General features: G+C 39.3%; 1 protein-coding gene across 2 annotated transcripts; it reads right to left on the reverse strand.

The window, feature by feature from the left end:
- Nucleotides 1-1,675: 1,675 nt before the first annotated feature.
- Nucleotides 1,676-23,155, reverse strand: stag2b (STAG2 cohesin complex component b). Of its 2 annotated transcripts, none has more exons than XM_058396942.1 (33): nucleotides 22,971-23,155; nucleotides 18,355-18,489; nucleotides 18,201-18,279; nucleotides 16,319-16,462; nucleotides 16,126-16,222; nucleotides 15,966-16,042; nucleotides 15,659-15,863; nucleotides 15,328-15,479; nucleotides 13,569-13,642; nucleotides 13,118-13,241; nucleotides 12,916-13,014; nucleotides 12,599-12,678; nucleotides 12,392-12,499; nucleotides 11,505-11,616; nucleotides 11,197-11,314; nucleotides 10,701-10,804; nucleotides 10,391-10,483; nucleotides 10,192-10,281; nucleotides 9,869-10,072; nucleotides 9,631-9,701; nucleotides 9,444-9,531; nucleotides 9,268-9,348; nucleotides 9,090-9,182; nucleotides 8,829-9,003; nucleotides 8,137-8,276; nucleotides 7,926-8,027; nucleotides 7,682-7,830; nucleotides 7,445-7,573; nucleotides 6,968-7,173; nucleotides 5,486-5,735; nucleotides 4,741-4,854; nucleotides 4,125-4,251; nucleotides 1,676-4,013 (listed from the first exon to the last, which is right to left on the reverse strand). In XM_058396942.1, the coding sequence occupies exons 2-33, from the start codon at nucleotides 18,396-18,398 to the stop codon at nucleotides 3,891-3,893; spliced, it is 3,852 nt and encodes a 1,283-aa protein (XP_058252925.1). In that variant the 5' UTR covers nucleotides 18,399-18,489; nucleotides 22,971-23,155; the 3' UTR covers nucleotides 1,676-3,890. The 2 variants fall into 2 exon arrangements, with proteins under 2 accessions (XP_058252925.1, XP_058252924.1); XM_058396941.1 differs by having other exon boundaries at nucleotides 5,486-5,738.
- Nucleotides 23,156-24,781: the final 1,626 nt, after the last annotated feature.

The following is a 24,781-nucleotide window of genomic DNA, read 5'->3' on the forward strand; positions in this document are numbered from 1 at the left end:
TCCGGCAGTAACAGCCCACGGCTACAGCACATGCACCACGAACACACTTAGTTTAATAATGAAATGTAACAGTGGTGTGTAGCGTTTAATCATGACTTTATGACGCTTTGTTTAAAATAGTTTCCTCCAAATTGTGCACTTTATATGATCAATGAGAATAAACAACACAACACTGCAACAATGGACACTGTATTGGCAAAAGTTTTGGGACACCCATCCATATCACTGAGTTCAAGTGTTGGGCTTGGCCTCTTAGTTCCAGTAAAAGAAACTCTTAATACTTCACATTGTGGAAAATTTCATGCTCCCAACAAATACCAGTTACTCCAAAAGAATTTGCAGTTGTTTTTGGTTCAATCCCTTCAGGTACTCATGCTATTTAAAGGTATTGATAAATACCATTCTCCTGATTCAGTGTCTTTTGGTGTTACTATCTTATGTTGGAAAAATCTTTTTGGTGGTTTCTCATCAAACCTCAAGAATAATAATAGAGCTATTCGTACTCTTTTCCAAAGAGGAATTGTTACTGTACCTTATGTTTTGTCTCATTTAGTCTCTTTATTGAATGGAAAAATTGATTTGCTGGAGAGGTTGTTACCACAGAAATATCATCTTAGGAATAAGATTAAAGAGGTTTTTTCTAAGCTCATTCACAGATTTTATCCAGCAATTCATTATTTACAAAAATTTAAAAAAGGAATAAATGTACATTGTATTTTTTATTTATTTTTTTTGTAATGAATATGAGGAAACTGCCTTGCACTTATTTTAGCATTGTACCTACTCAGTTACACTGTGGTGTAAGGTCCAAAAATGTATTAATGAAAATATTCGGTGTTTAAGACCTTGTTCACTCTTATGGGAAAATGTACTCTTTGGCTTTACTGACTATCCTGACCAAGAGGAACAGTACTTTTACTTAATTAATTTACTTATTCTGTTGACCAAATTTACTTAGTGTAAATTTATGAATAAAAAAACCCAATTTTATGGTTTTGTTGACTGAAATATGCATTTATATTGACAGTATTTAAGACTCTGTGAATAAGAAAGCTGTTTGTAAATTTTACAATATATTTATTTGATTGTATACATATGCATACATGTATATATGTGCATATATGTATGTCAAAACTGTGACATCTGCCTTTACATGCACATGAATTTAATCTGGAGTTGTCCTGCCCTTTGCAGCTATAACAGCTTCAACTCTTTATGGAAGGCTTTCCACAAGGTTTAAGAGTGTGTTTATGGGAATTTTTGACCAAGGTGTTTATGGACCTTGCTTTGTGCACTGGTGTGCAGTCATGCTGGAACAGGAAGGGGACATCCCCAAACTGTTCCCATAAAGTTAGGAGCATGAAATTGTCCAATTTGAGTCACCTATTGTAAGTTCAAAAATTCCGACCATTCTTTCCTGGAAGAACCATTCTAATGATTTTTATTTTTATTTTTATTTTTTTTACTGCTAAACAGCCCAGGAAATCTTCTGAAATACTCAAACCAGGCCCATATGGTACCAACAAACAGTTAAGTAATATTTCTTGTGAACATTAACTGAAGCTCTTGACCTATATCTGCAGAAGTGCTGCCACATGAGCAGTTATCAGTGACGTAGAATGAATCAACACACAAACTGAACACAAGAAGAAGAAAAAAGAAGCACACAAAAGAATGATGTTTACTTTTATTCAAAAACTTACTGTCTCCAGATAAATAGAAATCAGAAACAGTACAGTAGGTGACAGGACAAGGAAACAATTATGTATCAGCATAAATCTTTGAACAGGGAAAAGATCATAGGCTTATAAACATTAACAGGGAAAAAAAAACACTAGAAAATTAAGTTTTTGTTAAAATGCACATATATTTACACAATCTATTCAGCAGTTTTTGCCAATGTAGTGGTGAGTGACAAACAGGTGCCAGTTTCCAGAAGCGTCGTTTTTCATAGTTCTTTAAGTTGTGTTGCACTTTCTAACTCAATAATTACACTCATGCTATTTGGGAACATGGCTTCCGTAGCAGTGCTCAGTCCTGTCAGAGACACATACCCCTTCTACAGAACTGTGTTCCAGCCCTAATCGAACAGGCTAATCAGGTAGATTGATTTATTTGGCGCTGGTGTGTTGGTTTAGGTTTGAAACTGCTTACTGCAGAAGGTAGCTCTCCAAGACCGGGCTTGGTAATCACTGATCTAAAATAATTAGAAATCTGCACAAAACAAGAAATGAAAAGTAACAGAATATTGAAAAACTGAGAACTTTTTTTTTTTTTGTACAGGCATGTTTAAGGCCAAGACATGGAATGGTTAAAAGATTCCTCTGACAAAAACATGATTAGATAGTACAAGCTAGACGTGTTAATTTAACTTTATAGAGCTGCCCAAAAGCAACACGAAATCTGTTCATGTTTAAATGGAGTATTACACCGTGTTACAATGAAGCTTTGCTATTGGAAAAGAAATGAACAAAAACTTAAAGCTGAATGTAGTAACTCTGAATGTGAAGCTTAGCCAACCAAATTTACATTTAGGAAAATGTAAAAACCCGAAAACCTGACAACACAAACACAAACAAAACACCATATAAAATGCAAATAAAAAAAAATAAAAAATGAAAGAAAAACCTCCTTGGTGCTTGGCTACATGCTTTAACATTAATATATATATATATTTTATCCTTTTTAACTTTAAATTGGAGCTTAAAAGTAAGAAAACAAAAAAAAAATTCCTAAATGCAGTTATAAAATCAGCACCAATTGATACTTTATTTTTTTTTAAACAACTTATTTAACTTATTTTTGTCTACATCACTGTTCAGCTGAATGTCAGGGAGAAAACAATGGAGCAGACTTCCTAATCTTTGCTTTTAATTCAAGACAAACACAATGGCACTACTTGAGAGATTTCCTTTCGATTCCTTGGTTTTGCCCTTTGAAGAAGGTATGGATCTAATATTTGAGGAGATGACTTGTGGGGAAACAAACATATTGGATTCCCCCCCCACTGTTATTAACAGACGCTAGGAGCTGCATCTTTGTTATCGTTCTGAAAGGGAGGCGAACAAAACTAAACACTAGATATAAAGAGGTGGAGGGGTCCTCCATTTTACATATTAGTTAAGAAGATTAAAATATATCACATCACTCACTATGATGAGCAATAACCTGCTTATAAATTACTACTTTACACCTGATTACTCACTATTACAAAAGGGCTATACATAACATAGTTATCTTTAAGTTAAAAAAAAAAGAAAAGAAAAAAAAAGATGCATTCACCCCAGTTTCAAGAAATACCACAACTCTAGAAGAGCTCACATACACTTCTTCACACAAGATGACGTTCAACTTTGAAATATATTTTATATATTTATACATGGCAAAGAACAGTCCAACAATCCATGGCATTCCATCGGCCCCCGACGTTTTGCATTAAAAGGGAACGCTTACTCAATAACTAAGCCACTATATCATCTCTAGTGAACAAGAATAGACATTTTTGTTTAACCAGTTACTACACTGATCTTGTGTATATTTTTTTTTTTTTTTTTTACAAAATCAATTTAACATTACAGAAAAGTTGTTTTTTTTTTTTCTTCTTTCCAAAAAAGATTTTCTCTATTTTTATATCCTGAAACATGAGTACCCCAATGGCCTACAAAAGAAAATGTTTTAAATTCAGTGTGAGTTCAGCATTACCAAATAAATGGCCATCGATTCTCTTTAACCGTAGTTAACATTTCTTAGATTGAGGCTATTGAGGCTATTGATACTCCAGAACATGGAGTAAACCATAGAACTGAGCTGTCTATTACAAATCACCCCTCTATTAGTGCCATCTAGTGGAGCTCTCTCATGGCACAGAGTGGAGCTAGGATCCCTCCGCATTACCGCTGAAAAGCATCATAACCCAGGAAATGAGTGGTCCTTACAGACTCATCCATGATAGAGGCTGGGTCAAAAAAGTCTGGCTTCAGCTCCGTTCTCTCTCGTCGGTTCTTTGAGGCGGGCTACAAAACGAGGCAGATAAGACTGTGCGTTAACAATGAGGGATTTTTATCACTCACTATAAAAGAAGCCTTTACAGAGAATGCTATACAAATGGCACAAGAGTACGTTACCAGATCAATATCCATTGTGTCGAAGTCTATCCCTTCATTGAGATCCTCAATTCGGCTTTCTGATGACATCATTACGTCCTCGACTATCGGTTCCTCGTCATCTTCCATAAGGCCTGATCCTCGGCGTCTGAAAAGACGAACAAGTTTAATACCAGAACCAACAACAAAAAAAATACAAATTATGTTTTTTTTTTTTTTTTATTTTAAAAAATTTAACAAGGCTCTTTATAGCATGTAAATCATAAATCACTCGGGCCCCTATGTGCCTCAGATGAAATATTAATAAGACCACTTAGTCCAACACCACATAGGATAAGACCTCATGCTGGCTGCATCTCTAAGGCTTTCTGCAGCCAAAACACAGCTTGCTGAGTAACAGGCAATTAGCGAATTAGTAAGACTAATAATGCAAGAACCCATCGACTTCTAAAACACCAAATAGGCATAAGATTTACTAATGCAATAAAATGTGTTTAAAAGACTTTTTACAACTGGTTAAAGGAAGTTACTTACTTATGTTACACCATCACCAAATAGCAGTATATAAATCTGAAGTGTTTTTATATACCATAGGCATTATGAAAGCAAGGAAATCATCTAGTATGTGCTCCCTCACATTGCATGCTGCAGGTTGCTCCTCAGTTTGGCGTAGTTCATGGCTCTCTCATGCTGCTGCCTGGCAGCTTCTTCCTGCTGCTGCCTCTGGGCCAACATCCAAGTGACCTGCGTGCTGCAAAAAAACCCCACAAGAGGTAAATCTTACTGCATCCACACACGTGAGCAAAACTGTCAAACAGAACTACTTACAGAATGTACAATCCTGTTTTCCATTAAAGAAATGACTGTCATACTGTGAAGTGGGTATAAAATCACAAGACCAGGTGCTCAAGCTACCAGTTTTCTGAAAGCAATGCCGCTTTCCAATGACTTTGGAAAAATTTGATGTGATTGTTAATTATGAAATTAAAGCTGTTTGTTATACAAATAACTGTAAATTTGCCATTGGGATGAATAAAGTATCTATCCATCTACCTACCTATCTATCTACCTATCTACCCATCCATCTACCTACCTATCTATCTAATTATTGGCATGCTTACAATCAGCAGCAAGGCAACACGAATGCAAAGGGTATTTATTTAGAACCATTTAGACAGAATGATACAATTGATTGAAGCTTACTTCTAGTTACCTTTATTACTTTTAATTACCTACTGTAATTATTAAATTAGTTGATTAGCGGAAAAAGTTAGCAGATTTTACATAAATTTTTTTTTTGTAGAATATGAGATTATTCTCCGTACTGAGTTAAGAAATATTGCTGTCATGTTTTCCCAAGCCGTTGATTACTGTGCCCTTACTTGTAATCCATGGGGGTCTGGTGATTGTGAGGCTGGGGTGTGTACGGGTGTGTGCGCTGCTGTGGATGTTGCTGTTGCTGCTGCTGTTGCTGCTCAGCAGGCATCGTATACACTCCCATGTAGCTGTCTTCGGGCCGCAGGCGTTTGGGCTCACGCATGACTGTGGAGGTGAGATGCGGAGAAGGCATCATGACCGGCGTCTGCATGCTCTGCTCTCGGTTCAGCCACACCTCGCTACTGCTGCTCTCCTCTGCTACAATAAAGAAAAAGCAAAGGTTAAAAAGTTAAAGGAGGACTGCATAATTCTTAACAAAATATGAATTGAATTAGAACTCAGATTGCAATTCTCACAAAATATTTCTAACAAACAAATCGTTTGTATACATCTCGTATACACAATACAACTTGCACATACTTCTCTATGCACACTCTGACATAGCCTTATTTATTGATGTACATATTTATCTGCTATTTCTACTATTTGCACTTCTGGTAGATGCTAAACAGCATTCCGTTGCTATGTACCTGTACTTTTGCAATGACAATGAAGTTGTATCTACCTATATGTTGTTGCAGACCATGCTAGCACATATATACAGTGCCAAGAGCACAGTGTGTTCTCACAAAATTACAAGGAAACTAGCAATATTAACAGATGGTTAAATAATTCATCATGGCAAGATTTCTGTTCCTCTGGCAACAGCAACTTATAAACCACTTGTGGGGGGAAAAAAACAAAACAAACAATCTTGATAAACATGCTCTATGTGCCATGTCTCTCCGTGATGTCTGACTCATCACATTTATTCATTTCATTTATTAATTGAAGACATAAAATTTAACACTAACATTTGTTTTAGACATATTGTTCCTTCTTACTATAAGCATGCATTTGGGTCCCTGGATCATTAGAAAAAAGAAAAAAAAAAAAAAAAAAAGAATGGCCAACTTAGCTTTCTAACATTTTTCTTTTTCAGCAGACAAGCCATGCTTTAAAGGGATGAGTAACAATGACTAGATGCGAGTCAACAACATGGCACTATTAACTCCTACATGTGAGTTTGAAGCCTAAATTTGATCAAACTGAAACTTAACTGGCCCTTTGGTCAGTGTGTATACCTCTAGTGGGGGGGAAAAATCCACAGCAAGCAAGATGGACAGATTAGAACAGTCTACAGATTACATGATACTGGGTAAAGTTAAGTAATTGCACTGTAGCCAGCCTTCAGAGGGCCGGAGACGGATTAATTTTGGCTTATATATTTTTTCACCCCACTGCAACATCCAAGCATTTACAGTCTTTGGTGTGTAAGGATATATGGTACAGATGGTACATTGCCACTTTGTTGTATGCAATGTTTGCTCGAGCACAAATCTAAGTGTGTGGAAATACAGTAGAGCTGTAGCTACTTTTATGGTTCAAGTAAAGCTGCTGAACATTCCCAGTCCATCTGATCAAGTCTTTAAAACCAAGACTAGTACCTTCAGATAGTTTCCTCTTGCCTGTGACAGGCTTGGCTTTTTTGCTGCGGATGGTGGAACCGCGGCTGCTGATGCCGCTCACCACAGACATGGTATCATCATCACCGCCAGCCTGCAGAGAGTTCCTGTAGGAGATAAGTGGTAGCCAGCAGTCCTCCCTTTGCAATGTCATCTGAAATGTCATAAAGCGCTCCAGATACATGTGCCTGAGGAGACAGAGAAACAGAAAAGATCAGCAATAATACTGGCACCGTGTTTAAATTACTAAACATGCAACATTTTTAGATTTTTCTTTGCATAAAACCTAAAAAAAAAATAAAAAATAAAAAAACACCAATAAAATGAAAAATCTGCCTGCTTAAAACAGAGCAGCTGGTGCTAGTGTTTATTTCTCCCACCTATTCAATCTACTGCATCTGCCAAGTATGTTAAGAACACAGATAAAAGCTTCATCTTCATCACAAGTGCAATGCTTACACAGTGCGTTTGTCCTGTCTCATAAGTTTGGATGAGAATTCACTGAGGATGTCCAGGAAGGCCAGGTTTACAGGTGGATATCCATCTCCTTGAGGATTCGGCTCTTTGAAGGCAAACTCAATACCATCCCTGCAAGCAGAGTAAAACAAGGATTCAAGAACAGACCCACATGATCGTCCCTGTGACAATGGAAAGCAAGTATCTGAGATTAACCACAATGGCTTAGAAGAAGCATACTTGTGTAACATGGCGATAGCCTCTCTGGTCTTGAGTTGATCCAGACCAAAAGTGAGAGAGAAGCGACGGGCCAGCTCTTTAATGCCACAGAACATTGAAGATGAACGGTCAAAGCCTGGGCCCAGATCTGACAGCATCTCATTGAACAACTAAAAAAAGGCAAAGAGAAAGGAGCATGCAACTTTTAATTTGTGAACGTGTATGAAAAAATGGATCATGTGGTTCAAAATAAACACACACTAACCTGCTGCAAACTCAGAATGAGCGTCTTTGCGCACTGGATCTTATCAATCTGTCTTGTTTTGCTCATGGTTTCCTTGATGATGTCACCGTAGTCATTATAATACTAATGCAAAGAAAAGGCAGTCAGATTGATGGAGTTGAATTCAGCAGTGAGCTATGTGTTAGGGTTAAGGCTTGAAGTGAGTGATGAAACCAAAGACAGTGAGACTCACCCTCATATACTGCTTAAATATGTCCGCACCAGTCTTCATCTCCACCACATTGTAGATGATGAGCTTGCAGTAAGCTGCAAGTAGGTTGCGTCTCTTGTGCAAAGCTTCTATTTTGCCTGCTTCATCATCCTGCTGCCCATCTGTTCAAACAAGACCAGCACAGAAAATTACTGAGTAATCTTAAATATTTCATGTTGATATCTACTGTTTCTGCTTTATAAACGCAGCTGCGTTGTCTCCCTCTTCTGGCGAACTGTGTCAGTAAAGATTAGTAGAGGTGATATAGAGTTCAGGAAGATTCAGAAACAGTTATTTCATAACATACATCTGTTTAAAGAATTAGGAATAACTACTCAACAATAAAAACCATATTATCAAAATATCCCATGATTTTCAAACCTGTTTTGAAGCTTTTAGCGTATCAGATTACCCATATATACACCTCCGGCTTAACAAGCTTTTAAGTCAGACCAGTTTAACTGGAGTCAAAAAGTCATTCAACCCCATGTTTACATTGCGCTTAAACTAACCTACCCATTAAATTCTAAACTCATGATCTAAAGCCAATTTCAGGAAATCACCCAAACCAGAAATCGAAAGCATTACAGACAATACAGCCAAAACTGGATGGTCTGCCCATCCCACAAAGACTGCACTGTTTTAAAAAAAAAAAAAGAGACAGTATGGTGAACCTGTGCTGTTGTTGTCTTCATCCTGGTCAATGAAAACATGGTCTAAGATGAAGCTGAGCAGCTCAGACTGCAGTGAGGCTTCTGGTGAGTAAACCAGAGGCTCCAGCACTTCTCTCCCTCCAGATATGATCTGGTGACTGAAGATCATCAGCAGGTCACACAAGATGGTGAAGGCCTGCAGGAAAAGTGATAGTTAGGTGTTAAGTGTGTTCATCAAGTAGGATACTGAAATTATCTGAGATTATATTCTCTCACACTGACCTGCTCTTTCACAGTGGTGTTGACACTGGCTAAATATCGCTGGCACATCAGGCAGAACGCACGCATTTGCTTCCTCACTGTCAGCATATCCTCCTACATGTGTCAAAAGAAACGATTAACAAACTAAGAATAGGAAAGTTACTTACCAAAATGGAAGCAGAGAGAAACACCGGCTTACTTTTTTGCAGCTACCCTCAGACACTTTGGCTAAGTGCCAGAGAATCACATAGTGTGTACACTGCAGTGCATGGATGACAATCTGAAAAACGGTCAAGGGGACAAAAACACGAGTCAGTCACTCACTGCAATAATTTTTGTATTCCAAATCAAACCAAAACGAATTTAAAGAGTCACCTGCTCTGGCATGTCCCCATTCTCAATGCCTGTATTGAGTAACTTATAGTTGCTGGTGAACAGATCCCATTTTGAAAGGTCGTGAGCACTGAGGAGAAAGGCAGTGAGGACAAGAACAATAAATGACATAACAAATAACTGCATCTGTATAACAGAAATGCCCGCAAACTGTAACGTAGATCTTTACTTGTGAAAAGCAGTGATCCTCTTTAGCGTGGATAGGACTTGATAAGCATCATCCTCATCTGGTTCTTCTCCCTAAGAGACAAGTCAGACAAACCAAAGTCAAAATAAATAAATAAATGAGACAATAGACAGCTTAACAATTGAATTTATTTCAAGCAAGAAAGATGTGTGCAGACGTTAACACCGTGTCAATGCGAATATCTATTAAACTTCAGAGAGCTCAGTTTGCCTGTCCTCACCTCTTGAAGAAAGTCTTCCAACAGCTTATTGAATTTGTCCACCTGTTCGTCCAAGAGCTGGCTGCGGGCGATGTCTACCCTGTTGAAGATTGTGAACTCCTCGTTGCAGAGGGCGTGGTAGGTCTTCGAGCAGGCCTCTAGCACATCAGTGTCAGTGTGCTTCTCCACAATGTCCCTGATTTGTCTTAGCAGTGATTCCAAATGCTGAAGACGAGATAACAGTAACACAGCATTTTAAATATTGCCTACGAACAGATCCACAGCCAATTAACAAAATTTTGTATTTTCAAACTACAACTGTATAAAGTAGCTCTGGGCCTCACTTTTTCCAACCGCCCTGTTGTATAGATCTCCAGATCGAAGAACTGTGGCAACTGCAGAAGATTTGTCACCTTCTCTGCATCAACTGAATACTGTCAGGGGAAAGAATACTTGTACTTATCCACAAATGAAATGTTTAGAATGAAATGTTTAGATTTCTTTAGCAACACCCCTGAAACACCCGAAAACACTAGTATTTACCTTGGCAAGTAAAGGTGGCATCGCCACTGCGAAAAGCTCAGTTATTCGTGTCCGGTCATCGAGCTGTGTTTTCTTCTCTTTTGCGGTCAATACCTGGAACAGGAAGAGGAAACTAATCAAACGTGTGTACATGCACAATTTACAAAATAAACTGAAAATACCATGAGTTCAATCCACCATTAACATGATCATTTCTTTTGTGCAAAAATTCTTCCCTTCAAAGCATGGACACTTGTGAATCTGCTTGCACTTCATTTGTATTCCACACATTTGCAATGGTAATGATGTGCATTACCACATAGTCTCTTACCCTTTTGCCAGTGCCTCTGCCTACAGGGGGATGGCATTCCGCAGCTTGTCGGATGGTACAAAGCATGATCTCAATCAGGGCCGTCTCCTGTCTGTCTGTCAGAGCTGCACAGGACATGTTCCATCAAAGCCATTAACACAATGAAATAGCCTCAGCACATTGCCCCAGCAGTTACACAAGCCCATGGGATATACACCTCTCTTCAATGCACACTTCAAAATCCATATTTTACCATTACATAAATTATTAGTCATCTTTTCTTATTTCATTCGCATAAAACTAAGCAAAGGTTTTTCTTTGCTTACTAGAATCTGTAATAATTTGAGGTCAGGTTCATACATCTACATCTGTGGTGCCCATAACCAGTTAAGACACCCAATTCAACAGATCTTTATCAGATATTTTCATATGAATACACAGAAAGGGAAAAAACCTTCCGTAAAATGAAGCGTGCAGTAATGCTAATTGGTCAAAGAAAGATGGAAGAGAGTCAGACCTTCCTCTCCAGGCAGGGGCTCATCCAGCAACAGACTGATCATGCACTCCCAGTCCTTCAGCAGCTCAGAGGCACAGTCCCACATGCTGTCCACCAGGTATGCAGCATGTTCATGTAGCTGAAAACAAGACAGTGTGTTAAACAGTGGGCATCTAATGTCTGGACATTTTGAGTCATTACCCTGTTCAGTGTTTTTTCTTTGTTCAGTCTATAAACACATTGACATAATGACCTGTGCATGCAACTACAGCCAAAGACACCATTCAGGTCAGAAGGGAAAGAAGGCTGAATGGGTTGTTGTGACTCACCTCACTCTCTAGAAAGAAGAAAACAGTAGTTTTCATCAGATTGGCATTCAGACTCTGTCTGCCTCGTCTCTTAGGCATGCTGTCATCCTCTATGTTTTGATGGCTGAACAACCTACAATGATAAACAAAGAGGTTTCAGGGAGAGATAACAATGCCATTTAGGTCCTGACCCTGTATTTCATCTTTGCATAGATAAGAGCACTCTGCAGTCACTCCATCACCTTACCTCTACACAAGTTGAGAATAAGAAGTCAGAGAACAAAATATAATCTGCATTATGATATTCCTGAACTGCTCAGGTTGGAAATGGGGTGAACTTTGTATGTATATTTTACACAGGAGGTCAGATAAGTCAAACCTCATCAAGCCCCAACACACCAGCCCTCCCTCATGATAACAGACAGGAGGCGATGACCAATATGAAGAAGATAAGAGTGTGTGTTTTTAGAGTGGAGCAATGGAAAAGTGTTAGTGTCAGGAGACTGCAAGTTAAAATCCCAATAAAGCCACAACCAGACATTGCCATGAGCCATGGGAGCAAAATTGGCCATGGACACATGGCACACTCTCTTTCACTGGTCAATCACAGCAACACTAGCCAATGAAGAGAATCCATGAACTCATGCATACAGAAGATAGAACATAGCAGTTTCATTTAAAAAGACTAGGAAAAATAGTCTTCTAGGAAAGCCTTCACCCTCCCCAGGTCTTAGGTGCGATATCAGGTAAACCAATATATAATGCAGAGTATACCAAAGATATGCACCCATGTGCTCAACACACTTTTTGATACATTAATCGCTGTTCTCCAAAACACAAAAGACGTTTAAAAGTGTAACACAACCCTGTGTGTTCCCTCAGTTTTAAGATGTGAAATCAATCCTCACTTCTTAAAGAGGAATTCCCCAGCAGCCACAGCAACGGGCCGATGGGCTGAGTACACCAGGTGGTAGACACTCTCACAGTCCTCCGCTGTCAGGACTTCATCACTGCTACTGGAATAGCAAACACCACAATCATGTCAGCACACTATCTTGTTTTGTGTCATCTAAATCCAGATTCACAGAGGTCAATGCCCGAATGTGCATACTTACTGTAACACAAGCGTGAGTAGTTTTATTGCTTGCACAGCAACATCATACTCCTTGTCCAGTGTCATGGAAACAATCCGGTCCTATAAGGAGAAAAAAAGTTAGCAGCAGTTTGCATATATTCAAATACATGGAAATATTTCAAACACTACGAAGGACATTTGAAAAGAAACTTTAACAAATATATTCATCACTATGAAAAATAAATAAAGAGGAATATACTTTAAACAAATCTTTAGTCCCACTCTGATGAGATTCTGCTCTTTACTGCCTTCTCTCTCTATGCATTTGGAAAGAAATAAACTGCAGATGGCTCTCACCTTGAAGCGGCTGGTAAACAGCTCCAACTTGGCGTTGAGCTCTCGGTTGTAGTAGAGGCCCTGCAGAGCTGTGAGGCATTTCAGCCGCACTTCGCCTTGCTGATGAAGAGAGCAGAGAAACAATGAGGCTCTGCTATTAACAACCAGCACATGCTTCATCCCTGTGTGAGTCAAACAGTTGGGAAATAACCAACAACCTCACCTTGTCGTGCATCGTCCAGCCTACATATTTCAGGTAGCTGTCGTTGAGAAATGCGTCACTGTACATTTTCATCCATACCCCGATCTCCTCAATGCAGATCGCTCGGATCTCTGCTATCGCGTCGCTGCAGGAACAAAAACAATCAGGGCCCCATTTGTCATGAAGATGTAAGCTTTATATAAAGATGCCAGTGAAGAGTATAGCTTTCCAATTTTGTGTTGTATTTCTAAATAAAAAAAGAAATTATGTGGATTATATTTGTCAATTATCAATGAATCTGAACACATGCCCTGTCTCTAATGAACAGAATTATCTAGCTTTTTTCTTCAACTAATAAATCAGCTGATTTGTATTAAAAACCATTCGCAATTAATTATACTCCAAATATTCCAGCGCTATAGCTATTAGAAGACCAAATGCATTTAATTAATCAGACCAAATGATGGCATACCGGTATCTGTGCACAAAAACTCCTTTGAAAATAGCGTTCATCATATTTTCAATTTCATCCTGATTTTCTTGAAGCTGCAAAATAAAAAAATAACAAAAAAGGAGGTACAAAAATTATTACTTGGATACTTAATAAAAACTTTTACATTCTGGTTCACCAGGCGCTCTTAAAATAATGCACAGGTTTGCAATTAGTATTAATATAAAATGCTTGAGAGACATGAATGGCCATTCCCAGTTAAATCACACACCAGCCTCCAACACACTCACACAGATGGCATGCCAGCAGGACTATCATTACATAACGGAACTGTTAATTAATATTAGTACTCCAAACTAAAGATAGCTCTGCAATCATCCTGACAATTCTGTGCTAAACAGGATTACGTGTTATTTAAAAAACCCTCTTGACTAAATATTTTTGGGGGAGTGATTTATTCCTTTATCATCATCAAGCAGGGACACTAACATTTTTGTGAGCATACAAACTTTAAAAGGAAAACAAAGTGGCTGTAAAGACTCACCATTAAAACGACAAGTCACGTGGCACATTATCCAATACCATTTCACGCAAATATTTAAACAATAAATGTAGGCTTTTATATGGCGTTTAGTTTTATACAGATTTGACACCCTGGTCAACATAAATAACAGCTGTCCACATCAACAATACACAAAGAGTAATGGATATCTTGAACCCGGATACTTAAAGACAGTTGTGCTTATCTACTAGCTCCTTGGCACAGTCCTTTAGTATAATCATCAATACTACTGTTACCTGAAGCTGCTTTTATATTTTACTGTTGATATTCTGACAAACACCTCAGGAAGTGTTGTGTAACATCCAGCATACGTTATTAAAACAAATAGAAATGTCTGCATCTGACTGTATTATCAATATACACACACCCGGCATAACATTTTGACCACCTGCCTAATATAACAGCCCTGACCCCTCGTGCACTGTGTATTCTGACACCTTTCTATCAGAACCAGCATCAACTTCTTCAGCAATTTGAGCAACAGTAGCTCGTCTTTTGGATCGGATCACATGGGCCAGCCTTCACTTCTCCCTGTGCAACAATGAGCCACAGCTGCCCTTGACCCGGTCATCAGTTCACCACTGTTAGTTCCTTGGAACACTTAATAGATACTGACCACTGCAGACCGGGAACACCCCCCAAGAGCTGCAGTTTTGGAGATGCTCTGATCCAGCGGTCTAGCCATCACAATTTGGCCCTTGTCAAACTCGCTCAAATCCTTACTCTTGCCCTCTCAGTCGTCATGATGTTATACCTGATACGGTGTATCACCTTTCACAGACAATACTAAATAGACACAGCTACCCCGCTTATCCTTTGCATACATATTTTCTTTTAGAATGTTATTCAAAAGTTGCCCTTTCTCAGGGCATTGAAAATTTAGATCAGGTGCGTTTTCTGCAAACTAGGTAAAAGCTGTTTCATGGCTGTTTAGAATGGAACATCCAGGTGCCTTGTTCACACCAAAGAGAGGCCTTTAGTTAGTCATGTGGTGACTTACTTGCTCTTAAATGTGATCTGAATGATATCCTATGTCGTGCTAAATTTAAATTAAATTACAAACTTTGCTCTAATTGGTGTCTATTAAATTTGCTTGATGTTTGTCAAGTACTTAGTCAATCATCTCATAATCAAGCAGCTGTTTTTCTTCAAATATAAGAGGTGCAAACTTAAACAGATCCAGTGAAGCTGCTGGAGTAGTAGTAAAGCTTGGCTCACCTCCTTGCGTTTCTGTAGGAGCAGCTCCAACCTGTCACTAGCCCGCTTGCCTATCATCTTGTTTCGCTCTGCCTCATACTGGCGTTGGGTGTTGTCCATGTTAATGCTGAGGTTCAGTGCTACATTCACCAGAGCTGTCATCAGCTTCATGGCTGTATAGATCAAAACACACATGACAAACAAGGGTGAATTAAAACAATATGCCACAGACGCAGAGAGTCATAGACACGTACAGCTCATCCACACTGAGATCAGATAAAGCAATGATTCACAGACCCTCAGAGGGATTGTCTGAAGGTAGTACGGTCATTATAAATATAGTAGGTCTGACCTGCTAGTGTGCTGGTGTGTCTAAAGGCTCGCACTTGGGAATCTGACAGACCGGTGAGCAAGGAGATGACTGTGTCCATCATATACTCATCATAGATAATGCTGTATTGACACTGTCGGACCAATACAGAAATGAACTCGCAAAAACTGGACTTGAACTTCTTCCACTGTGGCCCAGCCATTGTGAGAGGGTAATCTCCACTGTCCTACAGTCACAAACACAATAATCTTTTTTAATACTGAGACGAAGATGCCCAGGATATTAAACAAATCACTAAAAGCATGTTCCACAGGCAGTAAAATCTTGCCTCGTCAAATTCTTCAGTCATCTTTCTGATGATCTCAGAGTTCTGCATGTGCCGAAACATCTCCCCACTCACGACACCTGCAATAATAAACACAGAGAGTGCTTCTCAATAATGAACCACAACTTATCTGTAGCTCACAGCAGAGGGAATCATAGCGTACCTTTACAGCCAGAACACTGGATAAAGAAGTTTATCAAGTCAAGGAGAGCCATATCTCGGTCCTGTTTGTAGGACTCGATCCAGTCGTCCACGACGGACTGAGGGGAAGCAAACAAAAAGCTTAATCGGTCAGACCAATAGAAAATTCTACATGACAATGATAAACTGGAAGAACTCGAGACCTCAACACTGACCTGCATGGCACTCTTTCCCAGCTTGACCACTTCAAAAAGCATGATATTCTCCATGCCATTCTCTTGATGGTGTCCATTTAAGCGGCCAGCGCCTTTTCCGCCTCCTTTCCCCTTCTCCCCAGGGGCCTTCTTCCCCTTTTTCACCTAAAACACAAGATTCAGTAAAGTCTCAACAATGGCTCTTTAAACAATCCAAATGAAAATAACTCTAGGTCACAGAAAATTTGACAACACATTTAATGTTTGTTAAACAACAGTTTTTAATGGTTAGCATTCTTGCTGAAAGGTGAGCAAGGTTTACTTAAATAAATAAATAAATAAATATCCTGCTCCTGTGACACTTTACTTATAGATAATTATGGGATTTTGTTGAGTGAAGATATTTTTGTGCAGCCATTACCAGACTACAGCTTTTAATGTGGTAACACTAAAAGATAAATAATGTAATACCTGCTTTAGCACTGAACAACACACAACAGACCCTTTATATGAAAATAACGAATGCTGGGGTGGTGTGATGCAGCATGACATGGTACTACTCCTAAGTGGTTTATTTGTGTATCGTATGGTTTGGAGTGTGTTATTCAGCACAAAACCCACAGCAATCTACTTACAATTACGATGTTTAATTTATTAATGAATATAACACACACTCTACATTTTAACAGATTCTAGACAATTAAAGTCAATGTTATGGAACATCCAAGAGAGTTCCTGTTATCACTTATGTTATAACTGGCGCACACACACAAAAAGAGCCATTCTCTCATCAGCCTCTTTTCTCTCTCAAAACAAACAACTTTATCATTTTACAGAAAATCCAGTAAGTGTGAACAACTCTCATGGAAATGTTCCCGGGCTGGGAAACTTTTCCAAGCACTGCGATTGTCATAAAGTGCTAACAGACAACACTTGTTCCATAAATGTCTCCTAAATAAACCCACCAGATCAACCATTATAGCTTTCACTTTGCTAAACATGTTTTTTTCCATTCTCGTTATTACTGTCATCATTATTATTAGATTACGAGGCATGTCTGCTCTTTTAATTCACTGAGCTATTACTATATAAACAATAACAGACACAGATATCAGAACAATAGAAACTTAACACCACATGCAGGAGTCTGTATAAACAAACTTTTTGCTCACTACTCTCTGAACCGGCGAGTTTACTCTATACTCATGAATATTGTTCATTTGAACAACCTCCTAAATGTTGATTTCAGGCAAATCTAAAACGCTGAGCCATTTACTGAAGGCACAAATTCATCTTCTTGCTATATGATTAATAATGACTTTTGGCAGCAATAAGGACATTTGGCATCATTTAAAACTCATTAAAAAACACATGGAGTGTAATTAAACTCTAGGCTAAAAAGCTGAAATCTCTGACTAGACTCGTGCGCTCCTTGTTGCTATGTAACTAATGCTCACACTAAACCAATGCTTCTTATATACTGCCTGCAGTATGCCCAGTTTGGGATTCATGAAAACAGTACAGCCTGAATCTGTAACTGAAATGAATTTATTCTGATTGATGCACGTCACTGCGTGCAACCACAACCAATGTGAAATATGAACTATTTTTCTGGGGACTGTTTTGCCAGCATGTGAAGGCTATTAAGCAAAACATCAAACTGACCATGTTACTTGATGAGAAAGAAATTTCATTAGCTTTGGCCTCAATTAGTTAAAAATGTGATGCATACATTAATGTTTAATTATTAATTGATCGTTAAGTCTCAAATATAATCATACCGACCAGCTTTTCACGTCACTAGAAGCACATATGCATGCTACTGGTCGATGTGAAATTATTGATCACAAGACACATGATTAGTCAATGTTCCGTGCAAAATGCTTAGTCACGCAATACATACCTTTCCTTTTCCTTGAACAGCATTTCTCCCATCAGAATCATCAAAGTCAGTGTCTGATGAGAATCGTGTGTCGGTGTCCCTGTTAAAGACAAAATTCAAATCTTAACCATGATCTCATCTCACACCAGACTCAATAAGAGAAAGGGTCACTTACTGGGGATAATGAAACTCCGCTTGTAATTCTGGTGCTGCTATCATTTCTTTAACATCTTCTGGACCACCTTAACTTGTCAAAGTCGTAATCTTCTGTCAACAATTGCAGCAACTGCAGATACTTTTGTCATATGACCTAGAACAGATCCAAAAGTAAACATCAATTTCAGGTCTAATTATATTAAAAACAAATAACTTAAAAGAAAGCGACCTAAGAAGGCGTCCTAATTAACGATACCTAAAACATGATCTGAAATATGTAGAGTCATTATACACAAAGCAACTAGTGATGAAAAGCTGAGATGTACACCATAAAGTTGTGGTTATATTATGGCCACAAGGGGTGCAGTGTTGCACTACTTTTCAGCAGCTGCTCTCTGAGTGCTTGTCCATGTGGGTGATGCTCTGAGACATAAACCAGAAACAGGAAGCAAAAGTAATACAGGTAGAGCTCTCAAGATAAAATCCCAGGTTCAAACTCCTGTCTCAGAACAGATGCTACTACTGACTAGAGAAAATCATGCTCGGCAATGGGGAGAAAAGGTGAAAACAAAAGAAATGAAAAGTGCTTAAATTTGGTCTAAAATGAAAAAATTGAATTTTATTACCAGAGTTTCACTATCAGCCGTACCAGCGATGTATTGAACCAGTGTCAATGCCTTCACTGATAGAGACTTCAAAACACTTTTGTATGTCGCTCCGGATAAGAGCGTCTGCCAAATGCCTTAAATGTAAATGCATGAGCAAAACAGAGGGCTGACAAGTTACATACATGTTTCTGCAGTTAACAGACAGATGCACTGTACTGCATGTCAGTAAAGCTACAGAAACATGGACAGACAAAAAACTGATCCATTATTAGATATTTAATTAAGACGTTTTGTTTTCATGCAGTCAATCTTGAATGAAATAAAACTGGCTGCACAGATGTACATAACATTTGGTTTTTAGTTAACTTTGCTCCCAGTCCAGATCCTAGGAATGTAACTTAAAATGAAACTTTCCAGAACTCATGACTGGAGATCCAGTTGAGAATAAATGTCGGCATTAGAGCTGGGATATAAGCTTGACAGAACAGGCAAACAGTAATATATGAAGCTTGCAGGACTGTGAAAATTAGGCTACTAGCTTCTTGTGAAAATATATCTAACTTAAGTACATCTAGCTTTAACTGAGGAATATCCAAAGCCTGAACTTAGACTATGCTGTCAGTTGAGCTGTCTCTGTTGCTTTAATGCCTACAGTGGTTGAACGTGTGTGAATTTTATAAAGGATTAATAAATTAAAGAAAAAAAAACAAAAAAAACAAAAAAACTGTTTAGACCAAGCTCAGCTCCGACTTCAATCTGAATACAGACAGACATGCTGGCACACTGAACAGCTGGTGGCATAAACTAACACCACTACAAGATACCCCTCTCATTTTGGTTAAAGTAGTAGCAGCAGACATTTGCCAAAAACCATTATGCTAGTGCAGATAATGCATTAACCCATATTCCAAGCAAAATAAACATTGATATGAGGAATGCTGACTATTAATTCTTTATTACAACAGCTGAACGCATAATGCTTTAACATTCCCGCATTTATCTGTTCATCCTTTAAAGCATAAATTAATTTCACACATGATGTCACGTTCTGTCTAAATACTACTTATTAAAAAATTACATGGATTTTCCATAAGTAAAATCCATAAACGGTATGCCTGAAAAAATACAAAAAAATAAACCTTCTAACGCAACATTGCACAATTACGAACTAAAATCTGCAGTGTTGACGACAAAAACAAACTTTTCTTTAGAAATTTTTTCTGAACAACAACAACAAAAAAAGTTTAGGATTGTTACATAAAGCAGAGGTGGCTCAAGTGGTTAAGGCTCTGGTTTGATCGGAGGATAGGGGTTCAAGACCCAGCACCACCAAGCTCCACTGTTGGGCAATTGCCCAAGGCCCTTAACCCTCTCTGCTTCGGGGCGCTGTATCATAGCTGCCCCTGCGCTCCGACCCCAACTTCCTCAGCTGGGATATGTGAAGAAAAAAATTCCACTGTGCTGTAACGCATGTGTGACGATAATAATGGCATCTTTGCCCTAGGGTCTAAGGCATTGGAAGAATTCTTTTACTTCATGTTTCTGTTTAGTTTTTTGTAGACATTTTAACATTGTCAGACAGTCTGGAAAGCTACAGATGTTTACATTCATTTACAAAAATGGTTCCAAGTATTTAGGGATGATTTACCTTTTACAAATATATTCTTAAAAAAATGAGAGCCTTGTATTTCCCATTCTCGTGACTGTGCACTGAAATACACCAACCACAGACATATCAGGTGCGTGTGTGTATGAGCACGTGCGACATTTTAATCTAATCGGACGTTCATAATTTCCAAAAAACCCTGCCCAAACGTATCCACGTATATTATACAAACACACGCATAACTAAGCGGTGCAGCACTAGATGACACGGCGGTCCGTTCTGGCTCGGTTCCGTGCTGTGAATGAGCCACACGCCTGAAAATGTGCTTGCGGATGTAGATGAAAACAAGGGGGCGTGGCCGCCCGCACACTGTCACGCTATGCGTCGCGTTCATTGGCCGTACTGTCTGCGGTTTCCAGGAAACAAGCAAGGGAGCGAACTTCCTGCGTTACCATATAAGGTATTAATTTATCCGCCCTCGTGCTTATCGCGCCCAATCACAGATGGTCATTATCATTCGTGGCCGTAAACATGAAAAGAAATGGGAGAAGTGAGGAAGCGAGCGAAAGGAATCTGTGTAGAAGAGCTGCTTTTGTCTGTTCAAGTGAAATTGCATTCGGCGTGCTGAATATCGTTTGTCTAAGACGCCCCTGAAGGGAAATATACTGCCTTACGAGTAAGCAGGAAAAATACCACAGTAAGGCAGTGGGGCGTGGTGTATACATTAGAGAAAGATATACTTTTATGGTCACTAAGAGGTCAGGACTCGTTGGAACTGAATATAAGAACATGCAAAATGATAAAAAAAAAAAATGTTCAAAAGTCACATTTAATTTTAAGTCTGATGTTAGTAAGAGGTCCGTTTAGGAGCCATGCAAACAGCACGAGCTGAATTCTAAAAGGTCACGTGCTCATTTTTTTTTTTTCACACGAAAAAATGAGTTTGCTTCAAAACCCTACTTGTGGCGCCGTTACGTCTGGGGTGTAAGCACGAATATTATGAAATAATAATAAAAAAAAACCAGACTGTAACTACAAAGCATAAGCAGATTAAAATATTTCCGCTGTTAAAATAAAAATAAAATCATGCTGCAAACACTGAGAAAAATTGACAAGATTCACTTCTGGAAAAGTGGCGCCAAACGAAGCTAACAAGCTTCACCAAATACACCGCAAATGTGTGATATTCCTGTCTAAATAAGTTAATCGGATATACACAAACATATGTACATATATATAAACTAACAAACAAATAACTGTTTTCAAGAAGTACTAACGCAGAGTAAAATATCGCGTAGAGTTAGCTATCTAGCATCGAAGGTGCGCGTGCTGTCAAACATTTCGGTCTGCGCATCTGGCCTAAACATCCCCCACAAAGTTAGTAACCTGGGACTGGTGCTGTAACTTTATTCATAAACTAATAAGAATTCGAGACAGAGTGCACTATACTTCGGATACATTAAAAAAAATTACTGAAACGTATTTAAAAAAAACAAAAACAAACCATAACGAGTGAGGAGTCCGGTCCGCTATGCTAACTGATCTGAAACACTCGAGTGGGACGAGAAGCGGACAGACACCAAATTCTCCCCTGATCAATCATCTCTCAGGGCAGCTTCAAGTTTGTTCTTCCGCACTGCTCGCTCTCTCTCTCTCTGTGTGTGTGTGCGTGTACAAAGTGGTTTGCACAAGCGGCTGAGTAAGTAAAATAAAACAGCGACGACAAACAAGTTCCAGGGGAAACGCGAATACGGAGAGAGAGAGAGAGAGAGAGAAAAAAAATCTCCATCTTGAAACCAATCCAGCAGCTGTTTTCGGGATTCTCCATTTTGGCTCTGCTTACAGTCATTATGCATTCCAGCCGAGCGAGTCGTGTTGTAGTTTACACTTACATTTCTGTTAGCGTTAAATATATCGATCAAATATGTGGGCTTTTAGTACAAAGACTCGGGTTTTTTGTTCGTGCGACAACAGTTTTCTCTCTTTTCACGTGCGGGGGGGAGAAAACGCCTCCCCGCGTCCTCCATCTTGGTTGTGAATTTGTGCTCCAGTTTCGCCATAGCGGCTGCGCTCGCGGGCTCGCTGTGTTTAGCCAGCTAGCTACATCAACAAAACAGCTCAGAGAATCACCGCGGAAGTGGCCTACGATGTCAATGACTAAAAGCTGAGCAGAACTGATGCGCGTCTAAAACCTTCACCTGGGATGTTTTAAAACGCGCTCCCATCCAGCAAAGCCGAGCTTACGCGGCTGTTTTGACAAGCTAAAGCGACTTCTCTCGGCACAAGTCCCGCGTATTATACGCGGGAGGAGGGGGGGGGGGAACGCAAGCTAACCGAGGCTAGCTTTCAGCTCGGCGCACCAGCAAAATATCACTAAACCCCACCAACTTCTGTAAACGTCTCCGCCATTTTACAACTTACCTACCACCAGGATTAAATCCGGCACACATGCAGCTCCGTGACGGTGTCGAGTGGCGCTAGTTGTTTTTGAAAGAAAAGCCCAGACAGATTCATGGATGTTAGTTTGAAAGTGGCGGTCAGAGGCTGTCTGTTTCAGACACACACTCAGCCCGCTCGCACCGCTTGGTTTGTTGTTTCGATGATCGAGCGGAAGAAACGGCACAAAGCTGCCACCTGCTGGTCACATGGTCACGACCCCTCAAACTGGACTGTGGCTGACATCTAGTGGTCAAAATTGGTTATGGCGCTGAAAAACAGATACATACACCAAAAGTTTTGGGACAACCCTCGAAATCGTCCAGTTCAGTTGTTGGGCTCGGCTCCTTGGTTCCAACGAAAGGAACTCTTAAGGCTTCAGCATACCAAGATATTTTGGACAATTTCATGCTCCCAACTTGGTGGGAACAGTTTGGGGATGATCCAACATGACTGCAAGGTCCATAAAGACATGGATGAGCGAGTTTGGTGTGGAGGAACTTCCTGACCTTAACCTGATAGAAGACTGCGAGCCAGACCTTCTCGTCCGACATCAGTGCCTGACCTCACAAATGCTCTCCTAGTGGAATGGTCAAAAATCCCCATAAACACACTCCTAAACCTTGTGGAAAAGCCTTATCCCATATTACATTCATGTGCATGAAAAGGCAGATATCCCAGTTTTGGCCTGGCTCACAGTTTCCACTCTTATTCATCCCAAACATGTTCTATCAGGTTGAGGTCAGGTGCAGGCCAGTCAAGTTCCTTAACTGTTCCCACAAGGTTGGGAGCATGAAATTGTCCAAAGTGCCTTGGTATGCTAAAGCATTAAGAGTTCCTTTCACTGGAAATAAGAGGCCAACTCCTGAAAAACGACACCTGAATTCAATGATTTAGAGGAGTGTCCCAAAACTTTTGGCAATATAGTGTACATGGCTCAGTACGATCAAATAACGAATAAACACACACACAAAATATTCTCTCTTTGCGAGAAGTCGAAGTTATTTTGATAAACATCTAATAAAAATCTATTATTTAATAGTCTAACAGCACCTGAAAGGGCAAAGCCTAATTACATAAAGTTGAGGTGAAGTAAAAAGATGAAAACATGTAAAAGGAGAACATTTATGTCTACCGTTCTCAGATAGTTAGGTCTTGTCAGCTGTCCCTCAGCTAGAAAATCCCTCATACCCTAATGTTCCCACCCACTGCCATGTTGGAAAAGCAAGAGGACATGAAAAGAGGAGGCGTGATGCTGGCACACATTACGCTAGAGAGTACACAGCACATTGTAGCTTGAGGCATACTAGATCACTCAGTCATGTAGTGCTTGCTCCGATAAAGAGTAGCATGCCATTAAAAGAAGATAGTGTGACTTATCCATGAGTTCATGTCAAAGAGACAAGGCAGTTATCACATCAAGAGAAGAGAACAAGTCCTGAGCATTTGCAGTCATGGTGAGAAGACTTCTGTTACACCAACTGCAGCTAAAGTAAGTGTGAGTAACGTTTTATGTTACTGGTGTGTTTGTGTGTGTATGGATCTGTAAACATTTTAGGAGAATTATGTGTAATAAATACTGTAGGTTGCCACTGGTAGCAAAAAGAATAAGCGTTTCCAGGAGCACATACCAACTAAGGAAACTAAACACCTTTTCCCTGTTATAGCAGCAGGAAGTACATTTGTAATGTACTCAGATTTTGTTTATGTGCTATGTAGTCAGACATACACATTTAAATAGTGGTTGTCTTTACAGTGCTCAAGTTCATTATCCTTGTTTATCTACTGCAGACATA

This window comes from Hemibagrus wyckioides, linkage group LG08 (genome assembly GCF_019097595.1).
Source record: "Hemibagrus wyckioides isolate EC202008001 linkage group LG08, SWU_Hwy_1.0, whole genome shotgun sequence".
In the NCBI taxonomy this organism is placed as follows: domain Eukaryota; kingdom Metazoa; phylum Chordata; class Actinopteri; order Siluriformes; family Bagridae; genus Hemibagrus; species Hemibagrus wyckioides.